Genomic DNA, 27,732 nt, shown 5'->3' on the forward strand with positions numbered 1-27,732 from the left:
CTCTATAGAGAGTGCTGTTTGTTTTTATAGGGGCTGCTGCAACCTTCCGAGGAATCGGCATGGCCTGCTTGGTGATCCTACTGCTCTTTGCCCTGATCCAGTGGCTGGCAGTGCCAGATGAGGAAGAAGGTAATTATTTCCATTCTTTCTTAATATTCCTAACAGTTCAGGCCATGGGAAATCAACACATGCCCCCAGAGAAGCCTAGAAGTGGTACAGAATGTACAACAGGCCTACTTGGCTCGATTTTCTGAGTGGCGTATCGATGAATTCATGTGGACCTTTGTTAAAGAGATCCACCTACTACATAGAAAAAGTATTGTTTTAAGTAGCTTGGGGTTTTCTTGTTTTTTGTTTGTTTTCTTTTATAGTGCAAGGTCCTAGGGAAGTATTAGTTTTCAGTTTCTCTGGTATTCTAAAGGTATTTCAAATGTAAGTCAAATACATATAAGGCTATACGGTCATTTTGCTACTAGGGATAGGGAGTGAATGGTAATATTCTCTATGCCTTACCTTCATTTGTTTTTAAAAAAAAAAAAAAAAAAAAAGTCAAGACCTGAAATCTGAATGTTTCTCTGAACCAGGGATGGCCTTTATTAAGATTGTTCTACAAAAAGGAGGTTATATCAAATATTAATGTGTAGATGAGAATGAGCTGACTGAACTTTTTATGAAAAAGGTCAACCAGGAGGATGAAAATATTCTTGCTTAGCTTTTTCGCCCCAGAACAGGGCTCATCTTCTTTGGGTGTCCTATCCTTTGGGAGCATTAGCCTCAGGCCCTGAAATGCTTCTGTGAAGAGAAAAACTTGCTTGTTACAGAAGCTTCAGAGACAGATTTTAATCTCAATGAGTTACTTAGAAAGACCAATACTTTTTTTTCTTTCTTTTGTTCTTTTATAATCCTAAGTGGATTCTCTCTGTTACACAGCCTCAGTCCATGCCTCTTGTAAAAGACCAATAAAAATAGCTATCATGGCTCTCCCAAAGTTATAAGATGTAGTTAAAGTTGTATTTTGAGAAAAATTTATGGACTTGAATATCTTCACTATTAATCACAAAAAAATTAAAATCATTAAACATTCAATGTAAGAAACATAAAAATAAGCAATCAAATTTTAACTCATCTTTGATTAGTGAGAATATGGTACTGGGTTAGTTTTTAAAACAATTCTGTTCTGGAGAGAGTGTTATCAGGAAAATGGCGGATAGGAGGCAGGACTAGGTTGCAGCTCCCACTCAGATGGACAGAGTAACATGTGGGGACTTGCATCATGCTTTTGCTCCAGAACTACTGCAGGAATATACCAGGAAAGCTGAGAGAATACACAGACCCTCTGGAGGAAGCAGATTGTTCCTGCAGGACCTGGGAGACAGGCCAAATATTGGGTTGGTATCCAGTTGAGGGACCTGAATGAAGATGGTTCACATCACAGGACTCTATGCAGACAGCCCCAGTACCAGCCCGGAGCCTGGTAGCCCTGTTGGGTGGCTAGATCCAGAAGAGAAATGACAGTCACTACAGCCTGACTGTCAGGAAGCTACATCCCTCAGAAAATGGGGAGAGTACTACATCAAAGGAACACCCTGTGGGAAAAAAGAATCTGAACAGCAGCCTTCAGTGCCAGCTCTTCCCTCTGCCATAGCCTACGGGAAGGAACCAGAAAAACAATTCTGGTAATAATGACAAAACAAGGTTCTTAATCTCACCAAAATCACACTAGCTCACCAGCAATAGATCCAAACCAAGAAGAAATCCCTGATTTCCCTGAAAAAGAATTCAGAAGATCCATTATTAAGCTAATCAAGGAGGCATCAGAGAAAGGTGAAGTCCAATTTAAGGAAATTGAGAAAAATGATACAAGAAATGAGGGGAGAAATCTTCAGTGAGATAGCATAAATAAAAAACAATTACAACTTCAAGAAATAAAGGACAGACTTAGAGAAATGCAAAATGTTCTGGAAAGTCTCAGCAATAGAATTGAAGAAGCAGAATAAAGAACTTCAGAGCTCAAAGACAAGGTTTTTGAATTCACTCAATCCAACAAAGATAAAGAAAAAATTTTTAAATAAACCTAAGAATAATTGGAGTTACTGAAGAGGAAGAGAAATCTGAAAGTTTGGAAAACCCATTTGGGGGAATAATCAAGGAAAACTTGCTAGAAACCTAGACATCCAAATACAAGAATCCCAAAGAACACCTTGGAAATTCAGCACAAAGAGATCATCACCTAGGCACATTGTCATTAGTTTATCTAAAGTCAAGAGGAAGGAAAGAATCTTAAGAGCTGTGAGGCAAAAGCACAAATAACCTATAAAGGAAAACCTATCGGATTAACAGCAGATTTCTCAGCAGAAACCCTATAAGCTAGAAGGGATTGGGGCCCTATGTTCAGCCTCTTTAAACAAAACAATTACCAGTCAAAAATTTTGTATCCAGTGAAACTAAGCTTCATAAATAAAGGAAAGATACAGTCTTTTTCAGACGAACAAATGCTGAGATAATTTGCCACTATCAAGCCAGCACTCTAAGAACTACCAAACCAGAACTACAAGCATTTGCCACCACCAAGCCAGCACTACAAGAGCTAAAAGGAGCTCTAAATCTTGAAACAAATCCTGGAAACACATCCAAACAGAACCTCTTTAAAGCATAAATCTCACAGGACCTATAAAACAAAATACAATTAAAAAAAAAAAAAGGCATACAGTCAACTAATAACACAACGATTGGAACAGTACCTCACATTTCAATACTAACGTTGAATGTAAATGGCTTAAATGCTCCACTTAAAAGATACAGAATTGCAGAATGGATAAGAATTCACCAACCAAGTATCTGCTGCCTTCAAGAGACTTGCCTAACACATAAGGACTCATAAATTTAAGGTAAAGGGGTGGAAAAAGACATTCCATGCAAATGGACACCAAAAGCAAGCAGGAGTAGCGATTCTTATATCAGACAAAGCAAACATTAAAGCAACAGCAGTTAAAAAAGACAAAGGGTGACATTATATAATGATAAAAGGCTTTGCCCAACAGGAAAATTTCACAATCCTCACTATATATACACCTAACACTGGAGCTCCCAAATTTATAAAACAATTACTACTAGATCTAAGTAATGAGATATACAGCAACACAATAATAGTGGGAGATGTCAGTACTCCACTGACAGCACTAGACAGGTCATCAAGACAAAGTCAACAAAGAAACAATGGATTTAAACTATATCCTAGAACAAATGAACTTAACAGATATTTACAGAACATTCTAACCAACAACTGCAGAATATACATTCTATTCATCAGTGCATGGAACTTTCTCCAAGATGTATGATAGGCCACAAAACAAGTCTCAATAAATTTAAGAAAATTGAAATTATATAAAGTATTATCTCAGACCACAGTGGAATAAAACTAGAAACCAACTCCAAAAGGAACCTTCAAAGCCATGCAAATACATGGAAATTAAATAACCTCCTGAATGATCATTGGGTCAACAACAAAATCAAGATGGAAATTTAAAATTCTTTGAACTGGCTGGGCGCAGTGGCTCACGCCTATAATCCCAGTACTTTGGGAGGCCGAGTCAGGTGGATCACGAGGTCAGGAGATTGAGATCATCCTGGCTAACACAGTGAAACTGTCTACTAAAAATACAAAAAATTAGTCAGGCGTGGTGGCGGGTGCCTGTAATCCCAGCTACTCGGGAGGCTGAGGCAGGAGAATGGCATGAACCTGGGAGGCAGAGCTTGCAGTGAGCCGAGATCACACCACTGCACTCCAGCCTGGGCAACAGAGCAAGACTCCATCTGAAAAATAAAATTAAATAAAATAACATAAAAATAAAAAATAAAATTTTTTGAACTGAACAATAATAGTGACACAACCTATCAAAACCTCTGGGATACAGCAAAGACAATGATAAGGGGAAAGGTCATAGCCTTAAATGCCTACATCAAAAAGTATGAAAGAACACAAGTAGATAATCTAAGGTCACACTTCAAGGAACTAGAGAAACAAGAACAAACCAAACCCAGCAGAAGAAAGGAAATAACCAAGATGAGACAAGAACTAAACGAAATTGCAAGAAAAAAATACAAAAAATAAATGAAAGAAAAAGCTGGTTGAAAAGATAGAATTGATATATCATTAAGATTAACGAAGAAAAGAAAAGAGAAAATCCAAATAAGCTCAATTAGAAACAAAACAGGAAATATTACAACTGATACCACAGAAATACAAAAGATCCTTCAAGGCTACTATTAACACCTTTACATGCATAAACTGGAAAACACAGAGGAGATAAGTTCCTTGAAAGATACAACCCTCCTAGCTTAAATCAGGAAGAATTAGAAACCCTGAACAGACAACTAAGTAGTGAGAACTAAAACAGTAATAAAAAAATTGCCAACAAAAAGTCCAGGACCAGATGGATTCACAGCTGAATTCTATCAGGCATTCAAAGAAGAACTGGTACCAATTCTATTGACACTATTCCACAAGATAGAGAAAGAGGGAATCCTCCCTAAAACCTTCCATGAAGCCAGTATCACCCTAATACCGAAACCAGGAAAGGACATAACAAAAAAAGAAAACTACAGACCAATATCCCTGATGAACATCGATGCAAAAATCCTTAACAAAATACTAGTTAATCAAATCCAACAGCATGTCAAAAAGATAATCCACCATGATCAAGTGGGTTTCATACCAGGGATGCAGGAATGGCTTAACATATGCAAGTCAATAAATGTCTTTCACCACATAAACAGAATTAAAAACAAAAATCACATGATCATCTCAGTAGATGCAGAAAAAGCATTTGATGAAATCCAGCATTCCTTTATGATTAAAACCCTCAGCAAAATCAACATACAAGAAACATACCACAATGAAATAAAAGCCATTTGTGATAAACCCACAGCCAACATAATACTGAACAGGGAAAAGTTGGAAGCATTCCTTCTGAAAATTGGAACAAGACAAGGATGCCCACTCCCACCACTTCTATTCAACATAGTACATAGTCCTAGCCAGAGCAATCAGACAAGAGAAGGAAATAAAGGGCATCCAAATCAGTAAAGAGGAGTCAAACTGTCGCTGTTTGCTGATGATAAGACTGTATACCTAGAAAACCCTGAAGTCCTCCTAAAAGGCCTTAGAACTGATAAATGAATTCAGCAATATTTCAGGATACAAAATTAATGTACACAAATCAGTAGCTCTGCTATATACCAACAGTGACCAAGATAAGAATCAAATCAAGAACCCAACTCCTTTTATAATAGCTGCAAAAAATATTTAGGAATATACCTAACCAAGGAGGTGAAAGACCTCTACAAGGAAAACTACAAAACACTGCTGAAAGAAATCATACATGACATAAACAAATGGAAATACATCCCATGTTTATGGATGGGTAGAATCAATATTGTGAAAATAACCATACTGCCAAAAGCAATCTACAAATTCAATGTAATTCCCATCAAAATACCATCATTCTTCCCAGAACTAGAAAAAAAAAATCCTAAAATTCATATGGAGCCAAAAAATAGCCTGCATAGCCAAAGTGAGACTAAGCAAAAAGAACAAATTGGGAGACATCACGCTACCTGATTTCAAACTATACTATAAGGCCATAGTCACCAAAACAGCATGGTACTGGTATAAAAATAGGCCCATGGACCAATGAAACAGAATAGAGAACCCAGAAATAAAGCCAAATACTTACAGCCAATTGATATTTGACAAAGCAAACAAAAACATAAAGTGGGGAAAGGACACACTATTCAACAAATGGTGCTGGGATAATTGGCAAGCAACATGTAGGAGAATGAAACTGGATTCTCATCTCGCACCTTATAAAAAAATCAACTCAAGATGGATCAAGGACTTAAATGTAAGACCTGAAACTAAAAATTCTAGAAGATAACATCAGAAAAACCCTTCTAGACATTGGCTTAGGCAGAGATTTCATGACCAAGAACCCAAAAGCAAATGCAACAAAAACAAATAGATAGGACTTAATTAAACTAAAGAGCTTTTGCACAGCAAAAGGAACAGTCAGCAGAGTAAATAGACAACCCACAGAGTGGGAGCAAATCTTCAGTCTATGCATCCAACAAAGGACTAATATCCAGAATCTACAAGGAGCTCAAACAAATTAGCAAGAAAAAAAAAATCAAAAAGTGGACTAAGGGCATGCATAAACATTTCTCAAGCGAAGATACACAAATGGCCAACAAACAAGAAAAAATGGTCAACATCAGTAGAGATTAGGGAAATGCAAATCAAAACCACAATGTGATACCACCTTACTCCCACAAGAATGGCCATTATCAAATGATCAAAAAATAATCGATGTTGGTGTGGATGTGGTGAAAAGGAAACACTTCTACACTGCTGGCAGGAATGTAAACTGTACAAACACTATGGAAAACAGTATGGAGATTCCTTAAGAACTAAAAGTAGAACTACCATTTAATCCAGCAATCCCACTACTGGGTATTTACCCAGAGGAAAAGAAGTCATTATATGAAAAAGATACTTGCACATGCATGTTTATAGCAGCACAATTCACAATTGCAAAAATGCAGAACCAACCCAAATGCCTAGCAATCAATGAATGGGTAAAGAAACTGTAGTGTGTGTGTGTGTATACACACACACATACATACATATATATACACAAACATATATATATACACACACACACACGCACACACATACATACATACACAATGGAATACTACTCAGCCATAAAAAGGAATGAACTAATGGCATTCACAGCAACCTGGATGGGATTGGAGACCATATTATAAGTCAAGTAACTCAGGAATAGAAAACCAAACATCGTATATTCTCACTTATAAGTGGGACCTAAGCTGTGAGGATGCAAAGGCATGAGAATGATATGATGGACTTTGGGGACACAGGGGAAAGGGTGGGAAGGGGGTGAGGGATACAAGACTACTAATTGGGTTCATTGTATACTGCTCGGGTGATGGCTGCACCAAACTCTCACAAATCACCATTAGAGAACTTATGTAACCAACTACTACCTGTTCCCCAAAAAACCTATGGGAATAAAATTTTTTTAAAAAAATAACTATCATGTGGCTTTTCCTGTTTTGATGCCTGTCTTTTAATCATAATCCTGTAAATGGGCCTAAGGCAACACTCATTATAACCTATGCCCCACTGATGTTCTAAGTTAAATGAAAAATAGATTTCTTAAGTATATATGTTAATGTCTATTAAGCCCTATAAAGAGACCCAAAGATAAACATCACGTTCATTGATTCAGTACTTGCACCAAGTAATGAAGTCATTGGTAACCAGCAATTTATTAATATTACCAAGCACTCTGGAATGGGCATATGGGATTCTTGGTTTATTTATTTTTACCTTTGTTCAAACATGTACAAAATGCTGAAAAATAGTTTAAACATTATTTTCTCTCCAGACAAGACAATGTTGGCAGAAAGAATTCCTGTTCCCTCCAGTCCTGTTCCTATAGCAACCATCGACTTGGTACAGCAACAGACAGAAGATGTCATGCCACGCATTGAGCCCAGACTTCCACCCAAGAAAACTAAGCACCAGGAAGAACAGGAAGATGTGAATAAACCAGCCTGGGGAGTCAGCTCTTCTCCCTGGGTGACCTTTGTCTATGCACTCTACCAAATTAAAGAGATGATGCAACTCACAAGAGACAACCGTGCTTCTGAGATACAGCCTTTACAGGTACAGTTCCTTTGCTGGGCTAGCAGTATTACCTGTCACTCGAGATACCTTAACTGGGCTCGGTTGTTTTAATTACTCACTTTTCATTCAACAAGATTTATTGAAAGTCTGGTGGGGGAAATAAACATGCAAACAATTTCAGTACTCTGTGAACACTGAGTTAAAGAGGGTGTATACAAGGTCCCATAGAGAGAATATTCTGCCTTATGGAGTTCAGGAAAACTTCAGAGGATATGATTCTTTCACTTCTTGAAAGAAATAAAATAAATAAATCCATTCTTTCATTGTATATTTGTTTTACATTTCAGTATTGACTGTTGCCAGTTGAAAGGGGAATACATGGTTCATGCCTTCAGGAACCGTATTTATTAATCTCTGTAATTCCAAAATTCTAGTGGGGGGCATTATATATTACTATTATAGGACCACAATAAATATTTATTGAATTAATTGAGCCACTGTATGGGTATGATAGGACACCTAACTCAGTGGAATTATGGTTGTGCAGGTGGCCTCACCTGAAAAATAAGTCTAAAAGTGTGATTTTTCTTGTCCCCAGGGGAGTGATCTTTCCTGAGTAGTTAAATCATGTTGGTAGAAGTGTGGATAACTGTACAGGTGTATCCCGACTTTGGAAAATGAGTGTAACTTCTATAAATCATTTAGCCAAAGAAATAGACCCAGTTCCTCCATTTTATAATAATCACTCCTTTTTACTTGATAAGTCATGTCAACTCTGTCTGGAGTAGCTTCAGAGGACACATAAAAAAATAAAGGGGAGAGATTTTAAAATAAGGGTAATTTGAGTAATTACCCTTTCAGAAAATTTGTTGAACTAATTAATCTTAACTTTGTAAGCTAACATAAAATCTTTGTGAAATTTTAACCAAATCTGGTTCTTTACTGATAGCCATATGCATTGCCAGTCCACGCATGATCCTATTTGTTAATTTATCAAGATAATAAACTCATATCATTCTTCTGCTCAGTCAAGAACCAGATATTTGTGGTGGGAGAAGCATATACAGGATTTTAATACCTTAAAGCAAGAAGATGAAACAGGAGAAAGGATGATTTTAATATCTGCTGCTTGAGTAGCAATATTTTCATTACTTTGTGTACTCATCCTCATTTTCACAGAAGCCACATTAAATTTTTAATGTGGCTTTTTTTTCTGGTATGTTAGGATTAATCAATTTTTTTTCTGAGCTGGGCGTGGTGGCTCACGCCTGTAATCCCAGCACTTTGGGAGGCCAAGGTGGGTGGATCACAAGGTCAGGAGATCGAGACAAGCCTGGCCAAGATGGTGAAACCCTGTCTCTACTAAAAATACAAGAATTAGCTGGGCATGGTGGCGGGTGCCTGTAATCGCAACTACTCCGGAAGGCTGAGGCAGAGAATTGCTTGAACCCGGGAGGCGGAGGTTCCAGTGAGCCAAGATCACGCCACTGCACTTCAGCCTAGGCGACAGAGCGAGACTCCTTCTCAAAATAATAAATAAATAAATAAATAAAAATTTTCTGGTATGTTAGGATTAATAAAAACTGGCAGGTATGCTGTAGTTATTCCTAGAAGTCATTATACTAAGTTTCTTTTTCTTACATTGTAGAACCACAGAAAGGAACATTTCTGTTGGGTGTTTAGCTAAAAAGTGATAGGTACTAATTTGGGGGAGAATCTATTTAAATTTTTTCTTTTTTTTTTTTTTTTTTTTTTTTTGGAGACGGAGTCTTGCTCTGTCACCCAGGCTGGAGTGCAGTGGCCGGATCTCAGCTCACTGCAAGCTCCTCCTCTCGGGTTCACGCCATTCTCCTGCCTCAGCCTCCCGAGTAGCTGGGACTACAGGAACCCGCTACTTCGCCCGGCTAGTTTTTTGTATTTTTTAGTAGAGACGGGGTTTCACCATGTTAGCCAGGATGGTCTCGATCTCCTGACCTCGTGATCCTGCCCGTCTCGGCCTCCCAAAGTGCTGGGATTACAGGCTTGAGCCGCCGCGCCCGGCCTAAATTTTTTTCTTATTTGTACAATCAATATGGCATTTATGGAAATTGCTGCTAGTGATGTTATACTCATGGTTATTTACAATTGGTTACACAAGTGCTTGTTTACATTCACTTTTTTATGTGGATGTTCTGTCTTAGTATCTAACTTTTGGTGCACATTTTGAAATACCAAATATACATCAGGACTCTTAATTACAGGACATTCTCTCCCAGCTCTGCCTCCAAGGATGAGGATGAGAACCCCTTACGTACTTCCTGTTAGACAAAGTGTGTTCTGGCTCTTGGATTCTGTGGTCTTAGCAAGCGGCCTGAGTTTCAGTTATTCCATAGTGCTTGCCCAGCGACTTGCCACATGGCCGGGGGGCTCAGCAAATATTTGCTGATGTAAACTGTTTACCAAGTACTAACAGACATTTTGGTAGTAATGTTCCTTTTTCCACAAGACACGTCTGCTTATAGTGTTTGTGTTTTTCATGCGGCTCTGGCAGTTGCACATAGGAAAGGAGATGAAAGGTAAGACATTCTATCCTTATTCCTCTATTACTTGGTCCCTGAAATGGGCACTTCCGGATGATCTCCCCATGTTTCCTATCTTACTTAAAAGCATATATAAAAAGTTCGATTGATTTGCTGTCACTGATCATGGGGCATCTCCTGTTTTCTACCTCCAGGGGACCAATGAGAACAGGAAAAATTCTCCTGCTGGTAGAGCCCAGCCTGTCCCATGTGAGACTCACTCTGACCCCTGTAGAAACCTGCCATCCCCTGACGCAGCAGCATCTCAGACACAGACCAGCCCTGCTCACCCCAGTGTGGACCCGTGCACAGAGCAGAGTGAAGAGCAGCAGGCTCAGCTGGCCGCAGGAGGACACTGACGGCATCCTGCTCATCTCACACCCTGCATGGAATCAGGCTCCTCAGCCAGGACACAGGGCGAGGCCCCCCGGCCAGGATACGCCTTCCCTGGAGGAGCACAGCACTGCATATGCTTCTAAATATCTAAACTCATTAACATGGAAACACACACACAGGAGCTACAGTACATATTGGCAGGAAAAGGTAAACTTTCGTAATCCCCTTGGAATTACAAAAGGGAAATGGAGTTCAATGAGGACTTTCAGTTCTTTGCTTGGTTAGGTTAAGGATGATAGAATTTCTCTGCCAGTGCAGTAAGAGTTGAAACCAGCAGTTACACTAAGTAAGTGGAGGGAGTGAAAGTGTTTTGAGGTGAATGTGGATATAATTTCCCTCTTCTGATTATTTATTCTTATTATTTGGTTCTTAATACAAACTGGGAAGAGATAGAATTCATCTATACTTTCTTTTTTCTTGAAGAGAACCATTTAAAAAATTACAAGATATATTTAAAAAGTAACCAGATAAAAGTTAGTAGCACATGTGCTTTTGTTAAAAATAAAGTTAAAGTTAAAAAATGAAGTTAAAAGTTTCATCAGAAACTTTACATATCTTTAGCAAATATATTTTTATATGTGTATGGTATATAATGGAAATAATTCTTTGAGCAACAGAAGCTATTATTGACTACTGCAAGCTAAGCTGAGCTTAAAAATGCCTTTTGTTTTAAATGGGCTTTGAGAAAAAAAAACAAACGGGGGATTATTTCAAATCAACCAACCAACTCAGTATCCTGTGGCTTGATAGACAAGAGTTTACTACATATATTGATAATGTAAATAGCCTGTCTTGCTATTTACTATCTTATAGTGATTCAGGCTCTAATTAGCTGAGGGAATGAAACACACACACAAATCACTGAATTCCTAAGAGTTCCATTAAATAAGCAGTACTATTTACAAATCACAGTATAAGATTTAAGTGCCTGGGGAAGGGATACAATTTTTAGAAATTACATATTGGGTCAGTTTTGTTTTGTTTTTGGTGAGGAAAAGGTGGTAAATAGGAAACCATGAATGGGAAGGATGGCAATAAGTAGCAACTGTACTTTCCAATGACTAAAGAAAGAAGATCTCAGTATATTCCTTCTCATGAAGACACAGTCAGACACTGGACAATGTAACGTATGCAACTGCAGACGTTACAGCTGCAGCCAGAACAATGGCTGCTTGGATCACATGTAAAGCTTGCCGCTCAAAATCAAAGCAGAGGTTAACAGGAAATCTGGGGGGAGTGTGGAAAAGGGAACACTGCTTTAGCTGACTAAAGGTGGATTATATAATTTATAATAGCTGTGGATGAGCCACAGGCGAGAGAGGAAAGAAAAGAACAGTTAGAAATGAGCAACTCACCTTACCCTGATTAGACAGGATCAATTGTAAAGTGAGGGCTTCTCCATGACACCATAGTTCTGCCCAGTACTGCATTTGGGATAAGAAATTCTACACTTGGATGTCTAGCTTCACCACACAGCTTAAAAATAAAATAACTGAAATAGAATTCAGCAAATAGTTATTTTTTGCACTTGAACTGAAACGTACTGTACTGTAAATTATGACTCATTTTAAGTGACCTTTAAAATCAGATGTATTTATTATGCTTGTGTAATTATAGAAATAAAGAAATGGGTGACAGGCTGAACCTCACCTATGAATGTACAGTATGTGGATTTGTGAAACTGACTGTAGGAAGTCAAAAACTTATACTGTATCTTGTGTTTACAGTTCTGATTTATTCCTTTGAAAAGCCTGCTGTTTTGGAAATGCACAGTTGACATGTTGAAATATAAATAAATACCATTTTTAAATGTTTCTTAAATGATAAAGATGTGACCAAACAGAAGTCCTTTACTCTGTAATCAATGAGACCAAATTCAACATGCCTTTGTTATGGAACATTTACTGTGACAGCAGAATCTATAATGCAGTCATTCCCAGCCTTGTGAGCTGACACCTTCATGGGTTTGTGGACTTTGTGACTTTTTCTTCCTGTCCCCAAAGTGCCATATGCTACCTTAAAAAATATTAAAGTGAATTCAAATTAAATTTTGATTTGAGATTTTGTAACCCCTCTTGAGATCCCTCAGCACACACAGCGGTGTCACAGAGCCCAGGCTGGTAATCACTGCCTTAATGACTTACTTCCTACTCTTTCTCCTATGGTTGTAGAAACAGTAAATTACCCAAGTTCTGAGCTTGTGTGGATCCAAAGCGGTTAATTGCTAATTATTAAACTAGTCCTCAAGTCTTAGGAATAGATTATAATACATACATTGTCCAGCAGGCAGTAAACCTCATGAAAAGCGTTAAGGAATTCACAGGAAGAGCAACGCTGCTTTACTGGCTTATTAATCTTGCCATGGGTCACATGAAGTGGATAGTTGGCTAATAGCTTCCCTCTAATTGGCAATTCCTTCCAGTACTGCTGAGGTACTGAGACCATTACTTAGGCAATATTGCTCTCCACTAATTTGGAGTTAAGCAGGGAATCTAGGAAAAGGGAACCACATCCGTGGATATTGGGTGCTTGTAGTGTGCTGAGATTATCATTTTGCCCTTAACAAAAACTGGAGGTGTTCCTATCACTATCCCCATTTTAAACAAGAGAATTCTGAAGCTAACAGTTTAAGTTATGAGATCAAGGTCACAAAGCCAAGATTCAAACTCAAATCTTCCTAATGTCAAAGCCCTAGTCCGCTAAGCACCTTGCCCCACCCCAGGAGGCAGGGAGGCCATTCCCTGCATCTGTTGTGGCAGAGGAAGCCATAAAGCAGCCCAGCCTGAACCATTACCATACATGCCTGATATGTGTATATGTGTGGTTGTATTTCCATTTAGGATTTCTAGATATTCCTAGATTTCTAGAAATCCTTCAAATTCCTGATGCTTTGTGAAATGTAGGTACACCAGACCCTTTACACTCTGCCAGTGAGTTGGCTGGACTGATAACTCTGCACAGGAAGCCCAGAGGTTGGTAGGGACTCTGGCCAGGGCCATGGGAATCAGGAAGGGAACGCAGACACACCCACAGCTCTGTAACCAAGGTGATGGCATCGTAGAATAGCACTGTCCAGTAGGACTTACTGGGAAGATGGGAAGTTCTCGATTTACACTGTCCAGTATGGTAACCATAAGCCATACGTGGTTATTAAACAACTGACGTGGCTAATTTTCTGGGGAATTAGGTTTCTAATTTTAAATAGCCACACGTGGCTCAAGACTACCATATTGGACAGCATGGGTATAAAGGAAGAGATCACCTTTGGGAGATCTCTGGGCCTATTTCCTCAGCTTCAGTGTGAGAGGTTAGAGCTTAAGATTATGTTAATTCTGTGAAAATGAGGGTATGCTTTGACAGTGACTGTACGGAAGAAAGAGGTGATTTTCCATTTGGAAGTTCTTCAGCCCTTTGGAGCATGGAGACAAGACAAAGGCTACTTTTGAAGCCCCAAACCACTCCTGGGCTTGTTTAGCAAAGCCTTGAGAATATCTGGCTTAAGGATTCCAAGCCATGGAGCAGCTGGGAGAGAGGCTGGTGCCTAGGTGAAAGGGGGAGTGGTTTGTCAGATCTCAGAAAGTAGTTTACAGTATGCCAGGACAAACTGTGGCTTTTTATAAGGCAGTAACTGGAAACTTGCTGATGTCTAGCATGGGGGGAAAGTGAGCCAGTCCAGCTAAGTGCCAGTCCAGCTGGGTACCTAACTCTCAACCAGCTGCCATCTGTTTCAGGCAGCTAATATAGGACCACTTGTCCCCCACTGTGGCTCCAGGAAAGTCCCAGTTTTCAGATGGCAACCCAAGGACCTTACAACGTTGGGGTTAGGAGTGTGCACTCTGGAGTCACACTGTTTGCATTTGAGTCCCAGCTCTGCCAGTGAGAACTTACACACACATATAACATCGCTGGGCCTCAGGACCCACCTCTGTAGAACGGAAGTGATTACAGTAGGTATGTTACAGGTTGATGTTTAAAATGAGTTATCTGAGACACAGTGTGTGCTCCATAAATACTGCCATTGTTGTGTAGCAAAGCACTCGGGGCAGGAGGAGTGCTGTCTCATTTCCCCAACCAGGGTCTAGTTCTATTCTTTTATTGCCATTTAAATCTGTAATCATATTCCATTCTCCCAATGTACAGTGCCATACTATACATATTTACCTATGTCTAGTAAGCTGTACAGTAAGGCATTCAATTCCAACATGCATTGTAAACATTAAGTGGTTGGGGATATGAGTTAGTTAAGAGATAAAATTAGACAAAACATAAGTGGAGGAAGATGGAAAAAAATGATGATGATGACAATTCCATAAAGTGCAAAAGTCTGCTGAGAGAGGTTATAAATTCCATAATTTTAATTTTTCTTTTTCTTCTTAGAGGTGTCAACAAAAGTAAACAATTTTATAATCATTTAACAAATTATATACCATACTGTCTCCAATTGTCAGCGCAGAATGCCATTCTTCTAAATTGTACACTTATATTTGAAAAAGGTCAGGATTTTTTTTGTTTCTTGAAAAGATCAGTGGCATCTTAGAAAAATAACATGTAGACCAGTGCTACTCAAAGTGTGCTCAAGAACTGGTGCTGTCAAACTACTGCTGGTATGTGACAACATAGAAATTAGACGTTTCAAAATATGTATGGCAAGTTGACATTGTCATGACATGATCATCATGCTTATATTCTGTATGTCTTTTCTTTTAAAGATTATTTCATTTTTCTAATAATTTAGTGTATCTTACAAAAGTATTACTTGTGATGAACTAGAGGGAAACTGGTCCATCACCCCAGATAATCTGAGAAGCACTGACAAGAGCCACAGACTACAGTGTCCATTGCTGCGGGGCACAAATGACTGGTATGTGTATAACATCAGCAGATGTAGTCACCTCTTGAATGCATTATCCATGGGGTCATTTCCTTAACTTTCTTAAAAACATGGTAATAAAGGAAGTAGAATATGAGCCCTGGAAGCAGACATATGGGGGCTCGAATTCTGATTCTACCACTTTAGCTATATGTGTCCTTCAGCAACTTTCTCCTATCTTCTCTGGGTCTTTCCTCATCTGTAAAATGAAAATACCAAAACATGTCACAGAGTGACCATGAGGTGCAAATTAAGAGGTATCGAAGGCACCTCATGTAGTGCCTGATGGATCTCTAATCAATGTTGGTATTCTTCTCCTTTTCTTTTCAATCGGTCTTTTTTGGAAAAAGGACCAAATCTAAAAAAAAAACTTATCCCTCAAATTATTTAAATAATAAAGAGAAGCTGCCCACTAACTGCATCTTCCAAGATTTATCGTAGATAAATATAGTATTCATTTCAAATCTCTGGTGACTTATTAAGGTTTCACGTTCAGGGATCATAACAAAAAAATACAGTTACTTTTAAAAGATAATCCAACTCCTAGGCCAGAGAAAGACTAAAGATTTTAACGTATCTGAGTAAAACTATGCCTATCAGAGGGGGTGGAATGTTGGTCAATAATGATTAGAAAAACAGCAGTCACAGAGAGGAAAAAGTTGGCAGGACCTGCATAAAGGAAGGGGTGGTCTTTGTCAACAGACCTGGTATCTCATCCCATTAACAAGGCTAGCCCCATTGGGGTAGGGGGTGGCATCTGCATTAAACTCTTTGGCCTCATGACATTAACCATGTGAATTATATAACAAGCTCCCTTTGTTTTGTTTCAGTTTACCAAGTAGCCTCCTTATTATAATTTGACCCCTTGTAACTGTCTTCTGAGAGAGAATCTGCTGGTCATATCAATTCAAGTGTTTTTATCCTTATGCTAGTTATATTTTTGGTTCTGAATCACTACTTGTACCAACTATATGAATTGGCTAACAGGAGACAAGTCTTATGGTGTAATAACAAAAAGCAGGGTTCTGAGTCAATAAGGCTAACAGTTACACCCAAATAGTTCACTCTTCAATGTCATGCCACCCAGCAGGCTCTCTCAGAAGGCAGCTTGCTCCTGTTGTCACCTGAAAGTACCTCTCTGTCTTCCCGCAGGTGTCTTCAAACTTCCACGGCCATTATGTTGTCTATCTTGCTTTCAGTTGGACAAGAAAATTTAATTTATAAAATTGTACATCTCTAAGTCTGGGGAACAGTCACATACAGAATAATGTAACAGAGCATTTGTTTAGTTGGCATCACTTCAGGATCGTAATTCCTCCACATATTTAGATATTTTTATGTCATCCATCATCTATTCCAAACCCTCTTAAAATCGAAATATCTGAAATTTCCAGATCTTTTTTAAAAAGTCATAAATTGAAATATTGTCCTTCATGTCAGATGGACATTCCCCTGTAATTCAGCCCTAAGTATTACTGGCAAACCATACAACTAATTCACAAAGCATTTTTTTGTGATATGTAAAATGTGTTTTAAAACTTTTTAAAAGTAACACTTGAATGATACAATTGTTTAAGCATAGCCACCTACACTATATCTCACCCACACATCTGGTGTCAAACAGTCCAACTTGCTAACAACAGTAAGCTTTTGTAGGCATGAAACATAAGCAATAACATAACAAAGGGATCTGTTAGGCTCCATAATTATACACCTATGGTGTATGAAGCACAAAGTCAACTTCCAACCACCTGTGAAGGGCAGAGCCATTTTATTTAGTGGTCGTTTAAACTGTTCAAAGGACTTTAAAAAGGGAGGAGGAGAGGAGAGAGGAGGTGAGGGAGAAAGAGAAGAGAAGGGAGGAAAGAAAGGAGGGACACATTTCTTACAAGAGTTATCTGTACATTGCTTGATGGGGATTAGAATTGTGATCAGTACTATAATATACCCCCAAATCAAATGAAAACAACATAAATACACTAAAAATATCACAAGTAATGCTTTTAATTGTTTAGCTTCTCACAGTAGTCACAAAGCAGAAACTGACAAACCTATGATTTCTTCTAAAAATAAACATGGAAAACAATATCCTGGAGGACTGCTGTTGTTGTTCTCTCTTTGGCTGTTCTTATTGTGATGGTTACACCTGGCTAGCTGCCCATGAAGAGCTGCTTCCTTCCCTCGGCAGTACCTCTTCCCCCTGGCCCAGTGGCTGTCCTGGCTGGGACATACCTGGCAGCCCCAGCAGATTGTTTATGTGTTATTTACTCATACGCATATGTTGTACCACACAAACTGCCTCTTAGGAGACGAACTTGGTGAGCACAGGCACTGACACATCTGATACATTTATATCACCAATAAATATAATTATTAAAAAACAGATTAAACCATAAGAAAAATGTTCAAACTTCTATTTACTCATAAAATAGTTACCATAAATCTGAATGGGAAATACATCCTTTGGTTCTTTAAAAATCCAAGTCCATATAAAGGCAGATTAACTTTAGTGGATATTACAAAAAAACAAAGTTCCTAGTATGAAAAGATGTCTGGCAAAAACAGACCTGTAAATACTTCAAAGAGGAACTATCATTTGAAAATCAATCTAGAAAGTTCCAGATGGATAGTCATGCTCTTTTTTCATGATTTAGAAAAACTACTAAATTTGGCTCAGGAAAGCAGCAGTGCCAAAATTCTGTCTATCCTTCCCCCATAACCCTTGTCCTGATAAAGATTTTTATGATCCCATCACAGGAAAAAAAGCCTGATTTTGATTCTCAGAATCAACTAAGCAACATCTTAACCCTGAGATTGTCTTGCCATGTTCAAATATTTTCTCAGATCTATGTTTTGGCCTTCTTTCCTCAGGGTCAAAGCTCACAGCCCCTCATTGCACTCTGGAGTTTAATATCATGACTCAAGAAAAAAATTGTTTTGTAAGAAACTGTTATAAACACATATAGTTAAACAATTTTTTAAATGGATCAGTCAATTCAAAATGTCACAAGAAGTTAAATGCCTTCAATTTCAAAATACAAAAAAAAAAGTAATCATAGTATCTAATCCTGATGTATGTATATAAAAATCTTATGTATAAAAAACTTTAAAATGTCTTAAGAAACATTTCCCTTTATCACAGTTAAATAGCAAGTTGGCCATTATTGAAAAATAAAAAGTAAAGCCACCAACATTGTGAGGCCCATGGCTTTGGAAGATGGCTTCTAAGCTTGCACCTGAAGATCTTATCTACCTGAGTCAAAGGATACACCAGGGCTGGATTTCTACCAGTGCTGAATCTCAGTGTGGTCTTGCACAAGTTGTTTAACCTCTCCAGAGCTCAATTCCACCGCCATTAGCACTTTCCAAACATGTGTTCCAAGGAATATTAATCTCATGAAAAAGAGTTCTGTGGTCAAATTAAGCAAGAAACTGCAGCACACACTTTCTCCTCTTTGGGAGATTCACAGTGCACATGAGCATTATGAATGACTCTGAGAGGTACATTAGTTTAACTTTATATCAATCTTAGCTGACCTCAGAATACCTTTACTGACCAACACTCGGTAGTATCCTGTGAGCTGTACTTTGGAAAACACTGGTCCAGCATGTCTCAGGTCTCTTTTAGGACTTATACTGATGAAATATAGGAAGAGTATTGCAGAGTCTTCTGACACAGGTTCAGGGGATTAAGAGCGGATTTAGGGCCCTGGTGTTGACAAAGCACCTGTTCACGCTTATTAGCCCCTTGAAGAACAATGCCATTCCCCTGTTCCTAATGAAAGCCTTCATTCAAGGAAGGTGGTAGTGGCTGTCACAGAATCTTGGTATCCACCTACAGTACAGTAAATAGCAGAACTCACCAAGAATGTTAAGTTATCTTCAAAATGGGTTAGTTTTCCTTTCCAGAATGACTTTTCTCCACAGCAAATGTTTTTGCCACTGTTCACTAGAACAGTTCTGCCTAACTTTAATAGAATCCCTACCCTTTGCCCACTTCCTTGTCCAGAATGAAGTCAACTTGAAGGTCGCATGTCAGGCAGTACTTGGGTTAAAGAGCTGCTCTTCCAAGAAGGCACCCCCAAGGCCATACTGCTCTTCATGCAGACTGATTTCTTCAGGTGACAAGTGGCTTCCTCCAAGAACAAAGTCTGCAAATCTAATAAGTTTTTTGTTTTAAATAAAGTTAATGTTATCTCAGGAAGGTTTATTTGAAAGATAACATGTTCCCTTGCTATTTATCCCCTTTAATTAAATTTGACTTTGCATCAATAGAGGGTGGTATTTACCCAGTGGGTGTAAAATGGGAATGGCTTATGTGATCCCTCTAAAGACAGCTATTCATGGAAAGGGCAGAGAAGCAGGGCAGATGTATAATCATTACGTGAGCCAAATGTACCCACTCCTGTTTTCTGATTCCTTCTTGTCTCAATTTTTTATTAGTTTGAATTTATTATTATTCATTATTTTGTGTCAAATGCTTTCCCCCTTCCATCTTTAATTTGAGGGCACTGTTATTTGGATAAAGTCATGAGGAAGAGAAAGCAATAAGGAAAAATGTTGGGACAGACGTCTTTCTTAGTGAACTTTAAAAATGATTTTCCAGCTGGGCGTGGTGGCTCACGTCTGTAATCTCAACACTCTGGGAGGCCAAGGCAGATGGATCACAAGGTCAGGAGTTAAGAGACCAGCCTGACCAACATGGTGAAACCCCATCTCTACTGAAAATACAAAAATTAGCCGGGCATGGTGGCGTGCGCCTTGTAATCCCAGCTACTCAGAAGGCTGAGGCAGGAGAATGGCATGAACCCGGGAGGCGGAGGTTGCAGTGAGCTGAGATAGCACCATTGCACTCCAGCCTGGGCGAAAGAGCAAGACTCAGTCTAAAGAAAAAAACAAAACAAAACAAAAAAAAGATGATCCCCACCAATAGGATGAGAAGCAGGTCACTCATCCTATTCCACCTTCCCTTCCCTATAAACATAAGGAAGTTATGTTTTTAGCCTTCCCTATAAAACATCAGATAAATATTTATTCTGACATCAGCAGTTCTACTGTGCAAAGTCACAGCACTGAGAAAAGGGACCTCTGACAACTTCCACATCATCTGTTATCCAAGGAAGTAGTCTATTTTCACCCTGAAGTGCCTGTACCAAGCCATCATATTATTTTTAAAATCATTCTCAACTAAACTATGGTCCGAGCAGCAGAGTAGGACTTACTTTCTAGGAGCGTGGAGTCTGGAGACCACCAGCCACGAGGGGAAGTCGGGTTTTCGGCAGGCCCGGCGCAGCTCCTCCAGAGCGCTGTTCGTTTCAGCATCAGCTTGCTCCCTATACTCGTCTTCTGTAAGATACTTCACCACCAGCTCTTTCGATGTAAAACACTGCTTTATTTTCCTAAAACATGGCATGTGGTTGCAGGATTACTGCCTAATTCAATACTTAAGATTTACAAAAATACATTTCTTAGATTGTAACAGTAATAATACTTCTTAACTTCCTCCATATCATATCTATATTTTTTTTATTGCTGTTATCATTACTGAGGTATAGAGAACATGCAGTTTGGGCCTAATAGTACATTTCCCCATTTCCTGAACTATCATAAATAATGTCCTAAGGCATTTGAGAATTAATTTCTGATACAGATGTTAATTGTATTTTTCTTCCTCGGTGATTTCTAATCACACAGGCAATTAAAAGCCTGTTTTTTTTTTTTTAAATGCTTGGCCTGTTTATTTTATTAGGCACTAATAGAAGCAAGCTTTTGAGATGTCCTTTTATGCAGACCCTCTAGAACATTGACCATTTACTCTCCACACCAAGAACCTGGGAGGATTTGTGGGATATCACTTCCACCTAGTGGTGGTGATTCTGACTAATCCTAGAGAGAAAGAGCAAATATTGTACAAAATTTATAGTAATTCTTCCTTTATTACATGACAAGCAGATCATGGGTAGAACTTTCTTTTTCCAACCAAGAAAATCCTAAATCTCATAAAATGTAGGGACCTAAAAATTTAGGAATCTAAGAATCTCATAAAAATAGTAACAATAATAAGGTTTTAAAAACTTTTATTTATTTATTTTATTTTATTTTTTTGAGACAGAGTCTCACTCTGTCACTCAGGCTGGAGTGCCATGGCGCAATCTAGGCTCACTGCAACCTCTGCCTCTGGGATTCGAGCAATTCTCCTGCCTCACCCTCCTGAGTAGCTGGGATTACAGATGCATGCCACCACACCCGGCTAATTTTTGTATTTTTTAGTAGAGACGGGGTTTCACCATGTTGGTTAGGCTGGTCTCAAACTCTTGACCTCATGATCCACCCACCTTGGCCTCCCAAAGTGCTGGGATTACAGGCGTGAGCCACCGTGCCCGGCCTAAAACATTTGTTTTATTTATAGTGAGTTTTAAAAAATATTTTGGGGTGATTTTAAATTTAACCTGAGATTTCCAAATATAAATGAACATCAGAATTATTTGAATATTATATTTATATAATATATATTTCTCTCTATATATATTTTTTTTCTTGAGGGTTGGGACTGAATAAATCTGTTATCTTTTAAAGATCTCACAGTTGATGAGCTAGATCAAGAAACCAGTGACATAATTTCCTTCTCCTTTTCTGAATACCTGTGCATGGTTTCCCTGGAGGAGAAACCCTGGATGCTGAGCCAGAAGACCTGGACACAGTCCTGGCTTTGAGGTTTATTCACTATACGAACTTGGGGAATTCCTTAACAGTTCAGAGCCTCACTTTGGTCATATGAAAAAAATAAAAATAAAAGCAATAATATCTACTTCGTCTACTTCATAGGTCACTGTACAGGTTAAATGAGATATTTTGTGTAGGGTGCTTAGCACTGTAAGTGGCCTACAGTGGGTGTTCAATAAGGATAATCAAAAGAGTAGTTACCATAAACTATTAAAAGTAAACAGCTCTTTGCAACGAGAAAGTACTATACAAAATCAAGGTATTATTTCTCTGTTGTGTTATTTAACCTGTAAGTTCCTGTTTCATTCCCTAGTTCTTTATATAATTATTCACTAGCAAAATTTTAAGTTGAGGAAGTTATAGTACATTTTGATTATTATAGAACACAGCTAGTGCACAAAAGAACCATTGTGCAGAACACACTTTGCTCTTGGCAGGGAGTTGGAGGGTTAAAGAGAAGGAAGAAGGAACTTTATCCTGAGTTCCTCAGGCCACAAGCCTGGCAAAGGGCCAGGGACCTGGAAGATGTTGGGGGGCCAGCCTTACTGACAGAAGACTGGTGTTCCCATTCACTGTCTGCCTCGGGCAGATGGGGCAAAGAGAGACCCAGTCAGCATCAACCCTCCAACCCTGCCCTGCTGCCTTTCAGCCCCACCAGCATCTTCTGTGTGGGCTCCCTGTCTTGTCACTGGTGCAATTTTAACCCTGTGTTATTGCCACACACACACAGTCACCAGTTCCATAAACTACCAGCCACCATAGTGTCCTTCCTCACAGCCAATTTTACCTCTTGAACATGTATTCACTCCCTCTTCTAGCCTTGGTCTCATGGTCCTACCCTAGGCCCTCATCATCTCTCGCCTGGACCACTGTGATGTCTAATAACTGTTCTCCTGCCACAGGGACCTCCCCTTTGTATCCACCTGCTGTGCCAGAAGACAGATGGGCCACATCCCACCGGCCAATGAGTATTTATGGTCTCTGCTGTGATTTTTGTTTGTCCAATGTATTTCTATTTTTAATTATTTTTATTTTTAAATGCCAACATTTTAAAATGCTAAGATTTCACATTCTAATCGTAATTCCCACTTCCAATTCTTCTAGAAAACCAGCAGATCTGGCAATACAGGACTCATATTCCCACATGAGAGCAATCAGCTCAAGCTGAGTGGTAACTGCCCCGTTTTCAATGAGGTTGCTTTGCAGAATTTCCCACACTCCTCCTGGTTACTGCTGCCTTACCCCTGCTCAGCATCACTCACCATAGTATCTGCCTGGGTCCTAAGCAACTGGTTTGATAACTGCTATACAGGCAACAGTCAGAGGACTAACTAAAATGTCTCACAGTTTTAAACCCCACTGTGTACAGGACTGGACTAGATTGCTTAGCGTGGCTGCCATGCATCTGGCCCATGCCCACCTTGTTTGCTGCACTGACAACACTGCGTGCCTCCTGATGGTACCAAACTGGGCTTTCTATCAGGAAAGCCCTCCGTGTTTATTCATCTGGTTATTTTAATTCATTCTTTAAGATTCAGCATAGTAATATCTCCTCCAGGAAAGCTCTCCTAGCTTTCTCTATATACCCTTGGTCCCTGGGCAAGTCTCTATTTTAATACTTAAAAGAGATAGAAATGTATGCTGATGTCTAGCAAGTATACCTCAAGGGCAAGAACCATCCCCATCTGTGCACCTGACGTGAAAACAGCTGCTCAGACTCAATGACTGAGGAGAAACATAATAAAGCTGTGACAACAGAGGTTACTTCATTTTTCTTTTTATACTTCAAAGGCCGTAAGCCTTAACTTAAAACCTAAGAGAAAAGAAAGTTCTAAATGCAAATAATACCTTTCAATCATTTATGATTCATTTCTGTTTCCTAATTCGTATCTCATAAGGACAGCTGATACCACTAAAGTAGTCTTTGGCTCTAATTAAAGAAAATGTTGAATAAAAGAAGATATTTAAGGTAACCCAGAGTCCAAGTACTTCTGCCACTGACTCTAGTGAATTCTGAGTGAGCTCTAATTACCTGGTAATTGGTGGTACAGCTCTGAACGATTAATGAAGACTAGCCATGAAGATAGGATCAGACGCTTGGAGCTCTCTTCCCCCTCCACCCCCAATCTTGCTCAGAATGAAATCTCCAGATCAAATGTAATTATGAGATTAACATGATGTGTGCAAAAACTCTCCCAAATAATAAAACCAGAACTCAAAATGTCAAATTTGCTGGGGGAAAAAATAATACATACCACCTCATATAACTGAAGGCTCTCAGTGGGTAGTGCAGACTCCAGGAGGACATGAGGAGGATTATGGCTGCATAGGCAAACTGAGGCACGGCCACACCAGCATAGACCAGAACCAGGGAGAGGAGTCGTAGTGTCCACATCAGAAGACTTCTGCTCCTGTCATCTGCAAGGGGCCCATGCTTGTAACAAACAACAAAGCTGAAAAATCCAACTATCAAGACATAGCCTGGAAAAGTGGAAGAGGTAAAATAATACAAATTTGAATTTGAGACATTATGTGAAAAAGCTGGCAGAGCCTTGACTTAAAGGTAAAAACTATTAGAGAACCTTAATTTTTGTTTTTTTTTCCCCACAAAGTAAGGTTGAAAAATGTACATAGGGTGTTATTCCTTCCATATGAGATACTAGGCTGACTTTCGCAATACTTTGGGATGTACACTCATTATGATGATGATATATAAGTATGTCTGTATTTTAGTCCAGCACCTTCGCTGGATTAAAATGTTATCATGGTTACTTTGGCCAGGAAGAAGTCATAGTTGTATGTGACCACTGGCTACAAACCCTATTTTTTATTTTTACCTTCTAGTCATAAAAGGAAAAGGTAATTTTACAGTGGAGGGAGTCATCCTCTGAATCCATATGTTCAGTCTCATCATTACGATGGTGAGACTATAAGCTATGCTGTGTCTCTGGGTATGATCCAAGGTGAAGTGCCCATCACCTCTTAGGTATTCTATCTTAAGTGTTTAATTTATATCTAACCAAGCCTTGAGGTCTAATTTCCAGTTTACAGAAAATACGCAGAAGAGAAGAACATGTTAAATTCTACCATAAAGGGGTCATCAGATAAATATAAAAGGTAGACATTCTATAGGACAAGCTTGGTCTCTTTAGCATATCACTATGATGAAAAAAAAAAAACTGCTATGGATTAAAAGCAATTTACAGGACAAAACAGATACTAAATGTGGTTCTGGACCATATCCTAGTTTATATAAGCCATCAAGAATGGGAAATTTTATCATGGCCTGGGTAATAGATGATTTTATGTAATTATTTTTCAGATAATAATTAACAGATTATATAGGAAAAGGCTCTTGTTTTTTAGAGATGAATAGTGCAGTATTCAGGGGAGCATACCATGATATCTGTAATTTAAAAGAAGCACAAAAAGAAGAATGAGCTAAAAAATACACAGTTTTCAAGTAAAACAAAAAAATTGCTTTTCTTTTGAGGGAAGTGAACTTATGTGAGAAATTTGGTGCTAAAGGTACGGAGAAAATGCATTCTCTCATTGTCCATTATTTTCTCGTTAAAATAAACAATAAAAACATTTATTTTGTAACGAAAAACAAGGAAAATAAATGGTTTCTTAGCCTCTCTGTTTCTGAAAAGTCAAGTTTTCATTAGTCATTTATATTTAGGATTTCTCACCTTTCCTACTGAATACTTGAGAGAAAGAAATAAACAGTCGCTTTTCAGAGAAGCTTTTACATTACAAGTTAGATGTGGTTAGAGCTTAACCACAATTCAGAAGCATGTGCATTCAAAAGGGACAAACACTTTTTTTTCCTCTTTTGATCATTACTATAGAAAACTAAGAAACATGTCATAGGGAAATCATCTAAAATGAGATCTAAATGAACTGAAATCACCAACAATGGGAATAAAATAAACAAAATATTATTTTTAGTAGCACCTTTCCTTAGTTCAAAATGAAAATTTAGATGTTGGAGAGAAACATCTATCAAAAGAAGGCCTCTAGTTGTACATCTCAGTTTTACCAATCACAGAGCGTATTGCTTTTCTATTTACCTACCTAATACATATATCCTGTTTTCATACCACAGCCACTTCAGATCTTCTATCAACTGGCACACAACATAAACTGAAGCAAACCAACAACCAACCATTAGAGCCCAAAAGGTGCTATACTGTGTGTGGAAGAAAATAAATGACACATTTTTTTGTTCATTCACTCTCATAAAAATAAAAGCAAACAAATAAACCTTTTGTATTAGAAACTCCTACATCAAACTGAATTGAAGTCAATTTAAGAAACTCCCTAGGGTCTTAAGGTGTGGTCCACAAGTCAGCAACACCAGCATCACATGGAGCTTGCTGGGTTGACAGAGTCCTAGGCCCCACCGCAGACTGCTGAATCAGAACCTGCATTTCAACAAGATTCCCATGTGGCTTGCATGTACACTGAAGTTGGAGAAGCACTGTTATAAAGAATAAATTTATCTCAAAATAATGCTGGTGTTGTAAACTTTAATCAGTGTAACTGCAACACCACCATCCTGAATTATTTATTTATCCCCAACAAAGTTCAGTGTGTTATTTTATTGAAGGTCTGGCTGGGCACGGTGGCTCACGCCTGTAATTGCAGCACTTTGGGAGGCCAAGGCAGGCAGATCGCCAGAGCTCAGCAGTTCAATACCAGCCTGGGCAACATGGTGAAACCCTGTCTCTACAAAAAATACAAAAATTAGCTGGGCATTGTGGTGTGTGCCTGTAGTCCCAGCTACTTGGCAGGCTGAGGTGGGAGGCAGAGGCTACAGTGAGCCAAGATCATGCCACTAAACTCCAGCCTGGGCAACAGAGCAAGACTGTCTCAAAAAAAAAAAAAAACAAATAAAAATAAAGGAAGATGGTGGATTGGGGAACTAATAATAATAAAGAAATTCCCAGATGTAGCAGTGCTGTTATTCAAGGCCCTAATGGTTCAGCATCATGAGATTCCCAGCTCTATAAAGATAATAGAAATTTTCACTCAATATAGAAATAGCTTCCTATTACTCAAGAAAAACACATTACCTAGAAAGCAAAATGGTCTCAAAAAAAGTAGCACCAAAACTTAATACTACATATAGTAATCAATAAAATCAGGAACATCAGAAAAAGATACATTTTAGAGCCAGTTTACATAATGAAGAAACATAGTTTTATTTAGAACCTATCATAATGTGAATTAATTTTGATTAATTTTTCATGTCTGTAAGATCATGATTTCCATTTTTTACTCATTTACACATAGTGTGCCTACCTTCGGAATGAATCGTTTCACCAACAGCAAGACAAAGACTAATGTCATTAGAACACCTAGCACAGTTCCCGAAGAGTAATAGAAAGTAGGGCTTCTGTCAAGATAAGCAGATACAAGCCATTTAAATGCCAAACAGCACTTTGAGTATGAAAAGCATGTTTAACCTG

General features: G+C 38.6%; 2 protein-coding genes across 7 annotated transcripts in view; one reads left to right on the forward strand and one right to left on the reverse strand.

Annotated features, from left to right (window-relative positions):
• LOC105468211 (major facilitator superfamily domain containing 6) overlaps positions 1–12,712 on the forward strand; it is an 87,318-nt gene extending 74,606 nt beyond the window's left edge. For 2 of the 3 annotated variants that reach the window (XM_011718269.3, XM_011718270.3), the window contains exons 5-7: positions 31–129; positions 7,470–7,750; positions 10,425–12,712. In XM_011718269.3, the coding sequence (XP_011716571.2) occupies positions 31–129; positions 7,470–7,750; positions 10,425–10,628 (584 nt within the window). In that variant the 3' untranslated portion in view covers positions 10,629–12,712. Of the gene's footprint in view, positions 1–30; positions 130–7,469; positions 7,751–10,241; positions 10,267–10,424 lie in introns of all 3 variants that reach the window. The other variant, XM_011718272.3, reaches the window with a different exon arrangement.
• LOC105468212 (nuclear envelope integral membrane protein 2) overlaps positions 1–27,732 on the reverse strand; it is an 81,768-nt gene that overhangs the window by 37,047 nt on the left and 16,989 nt on the right. For 2 of the 4 annotated variants that reach the window (XM_011718274.3, XM_071073098.1), the window contains exons 5-9: positions 27,566–27,659; positions 26,336–26,450; positions 24,514–24,739; positions 20,758–20,934; positions 30–19,694 (exon numbers count right to left, since the gene is read on the reverse strand). In XM_011718274.3, coding sequence (XP_011716576.2) covers positions 19,571–19,694; positions 20,758–20,934; positions 24,514–24,739; positions 26,336–26,450; positions 27,566–27,659 — 736 coding nt within the window. In that variant the 3' untranslated portion in view covers positions 30–19,570. Of the gene's footprint in view, positions 1–29; positions 19,695–20,757; positions 20,935–24,513; positions 24,740–26,335; positions 26,451–27,565; positions 27,660–27,732 lie in introns of those variants that run through there. The other 2 variants (XM_071073099.1, XM_011718280.3) reach the window with 1 other exon arrangement.

This window comes from Macaca nemestrina, chromosome 11 (genome assembly GCF_043159975.1).
Source record: "Macaca nemestrina isolate mMacNem1 chromosome 11, mMacNem.hap1, whole genome shotgun sequence".
Lineage (NCBI taxonomy): Eukaryota > Metazoa > Chordata > Mammalia > Primates > Cercopithecidae > Macaca > Macaca nemestrina.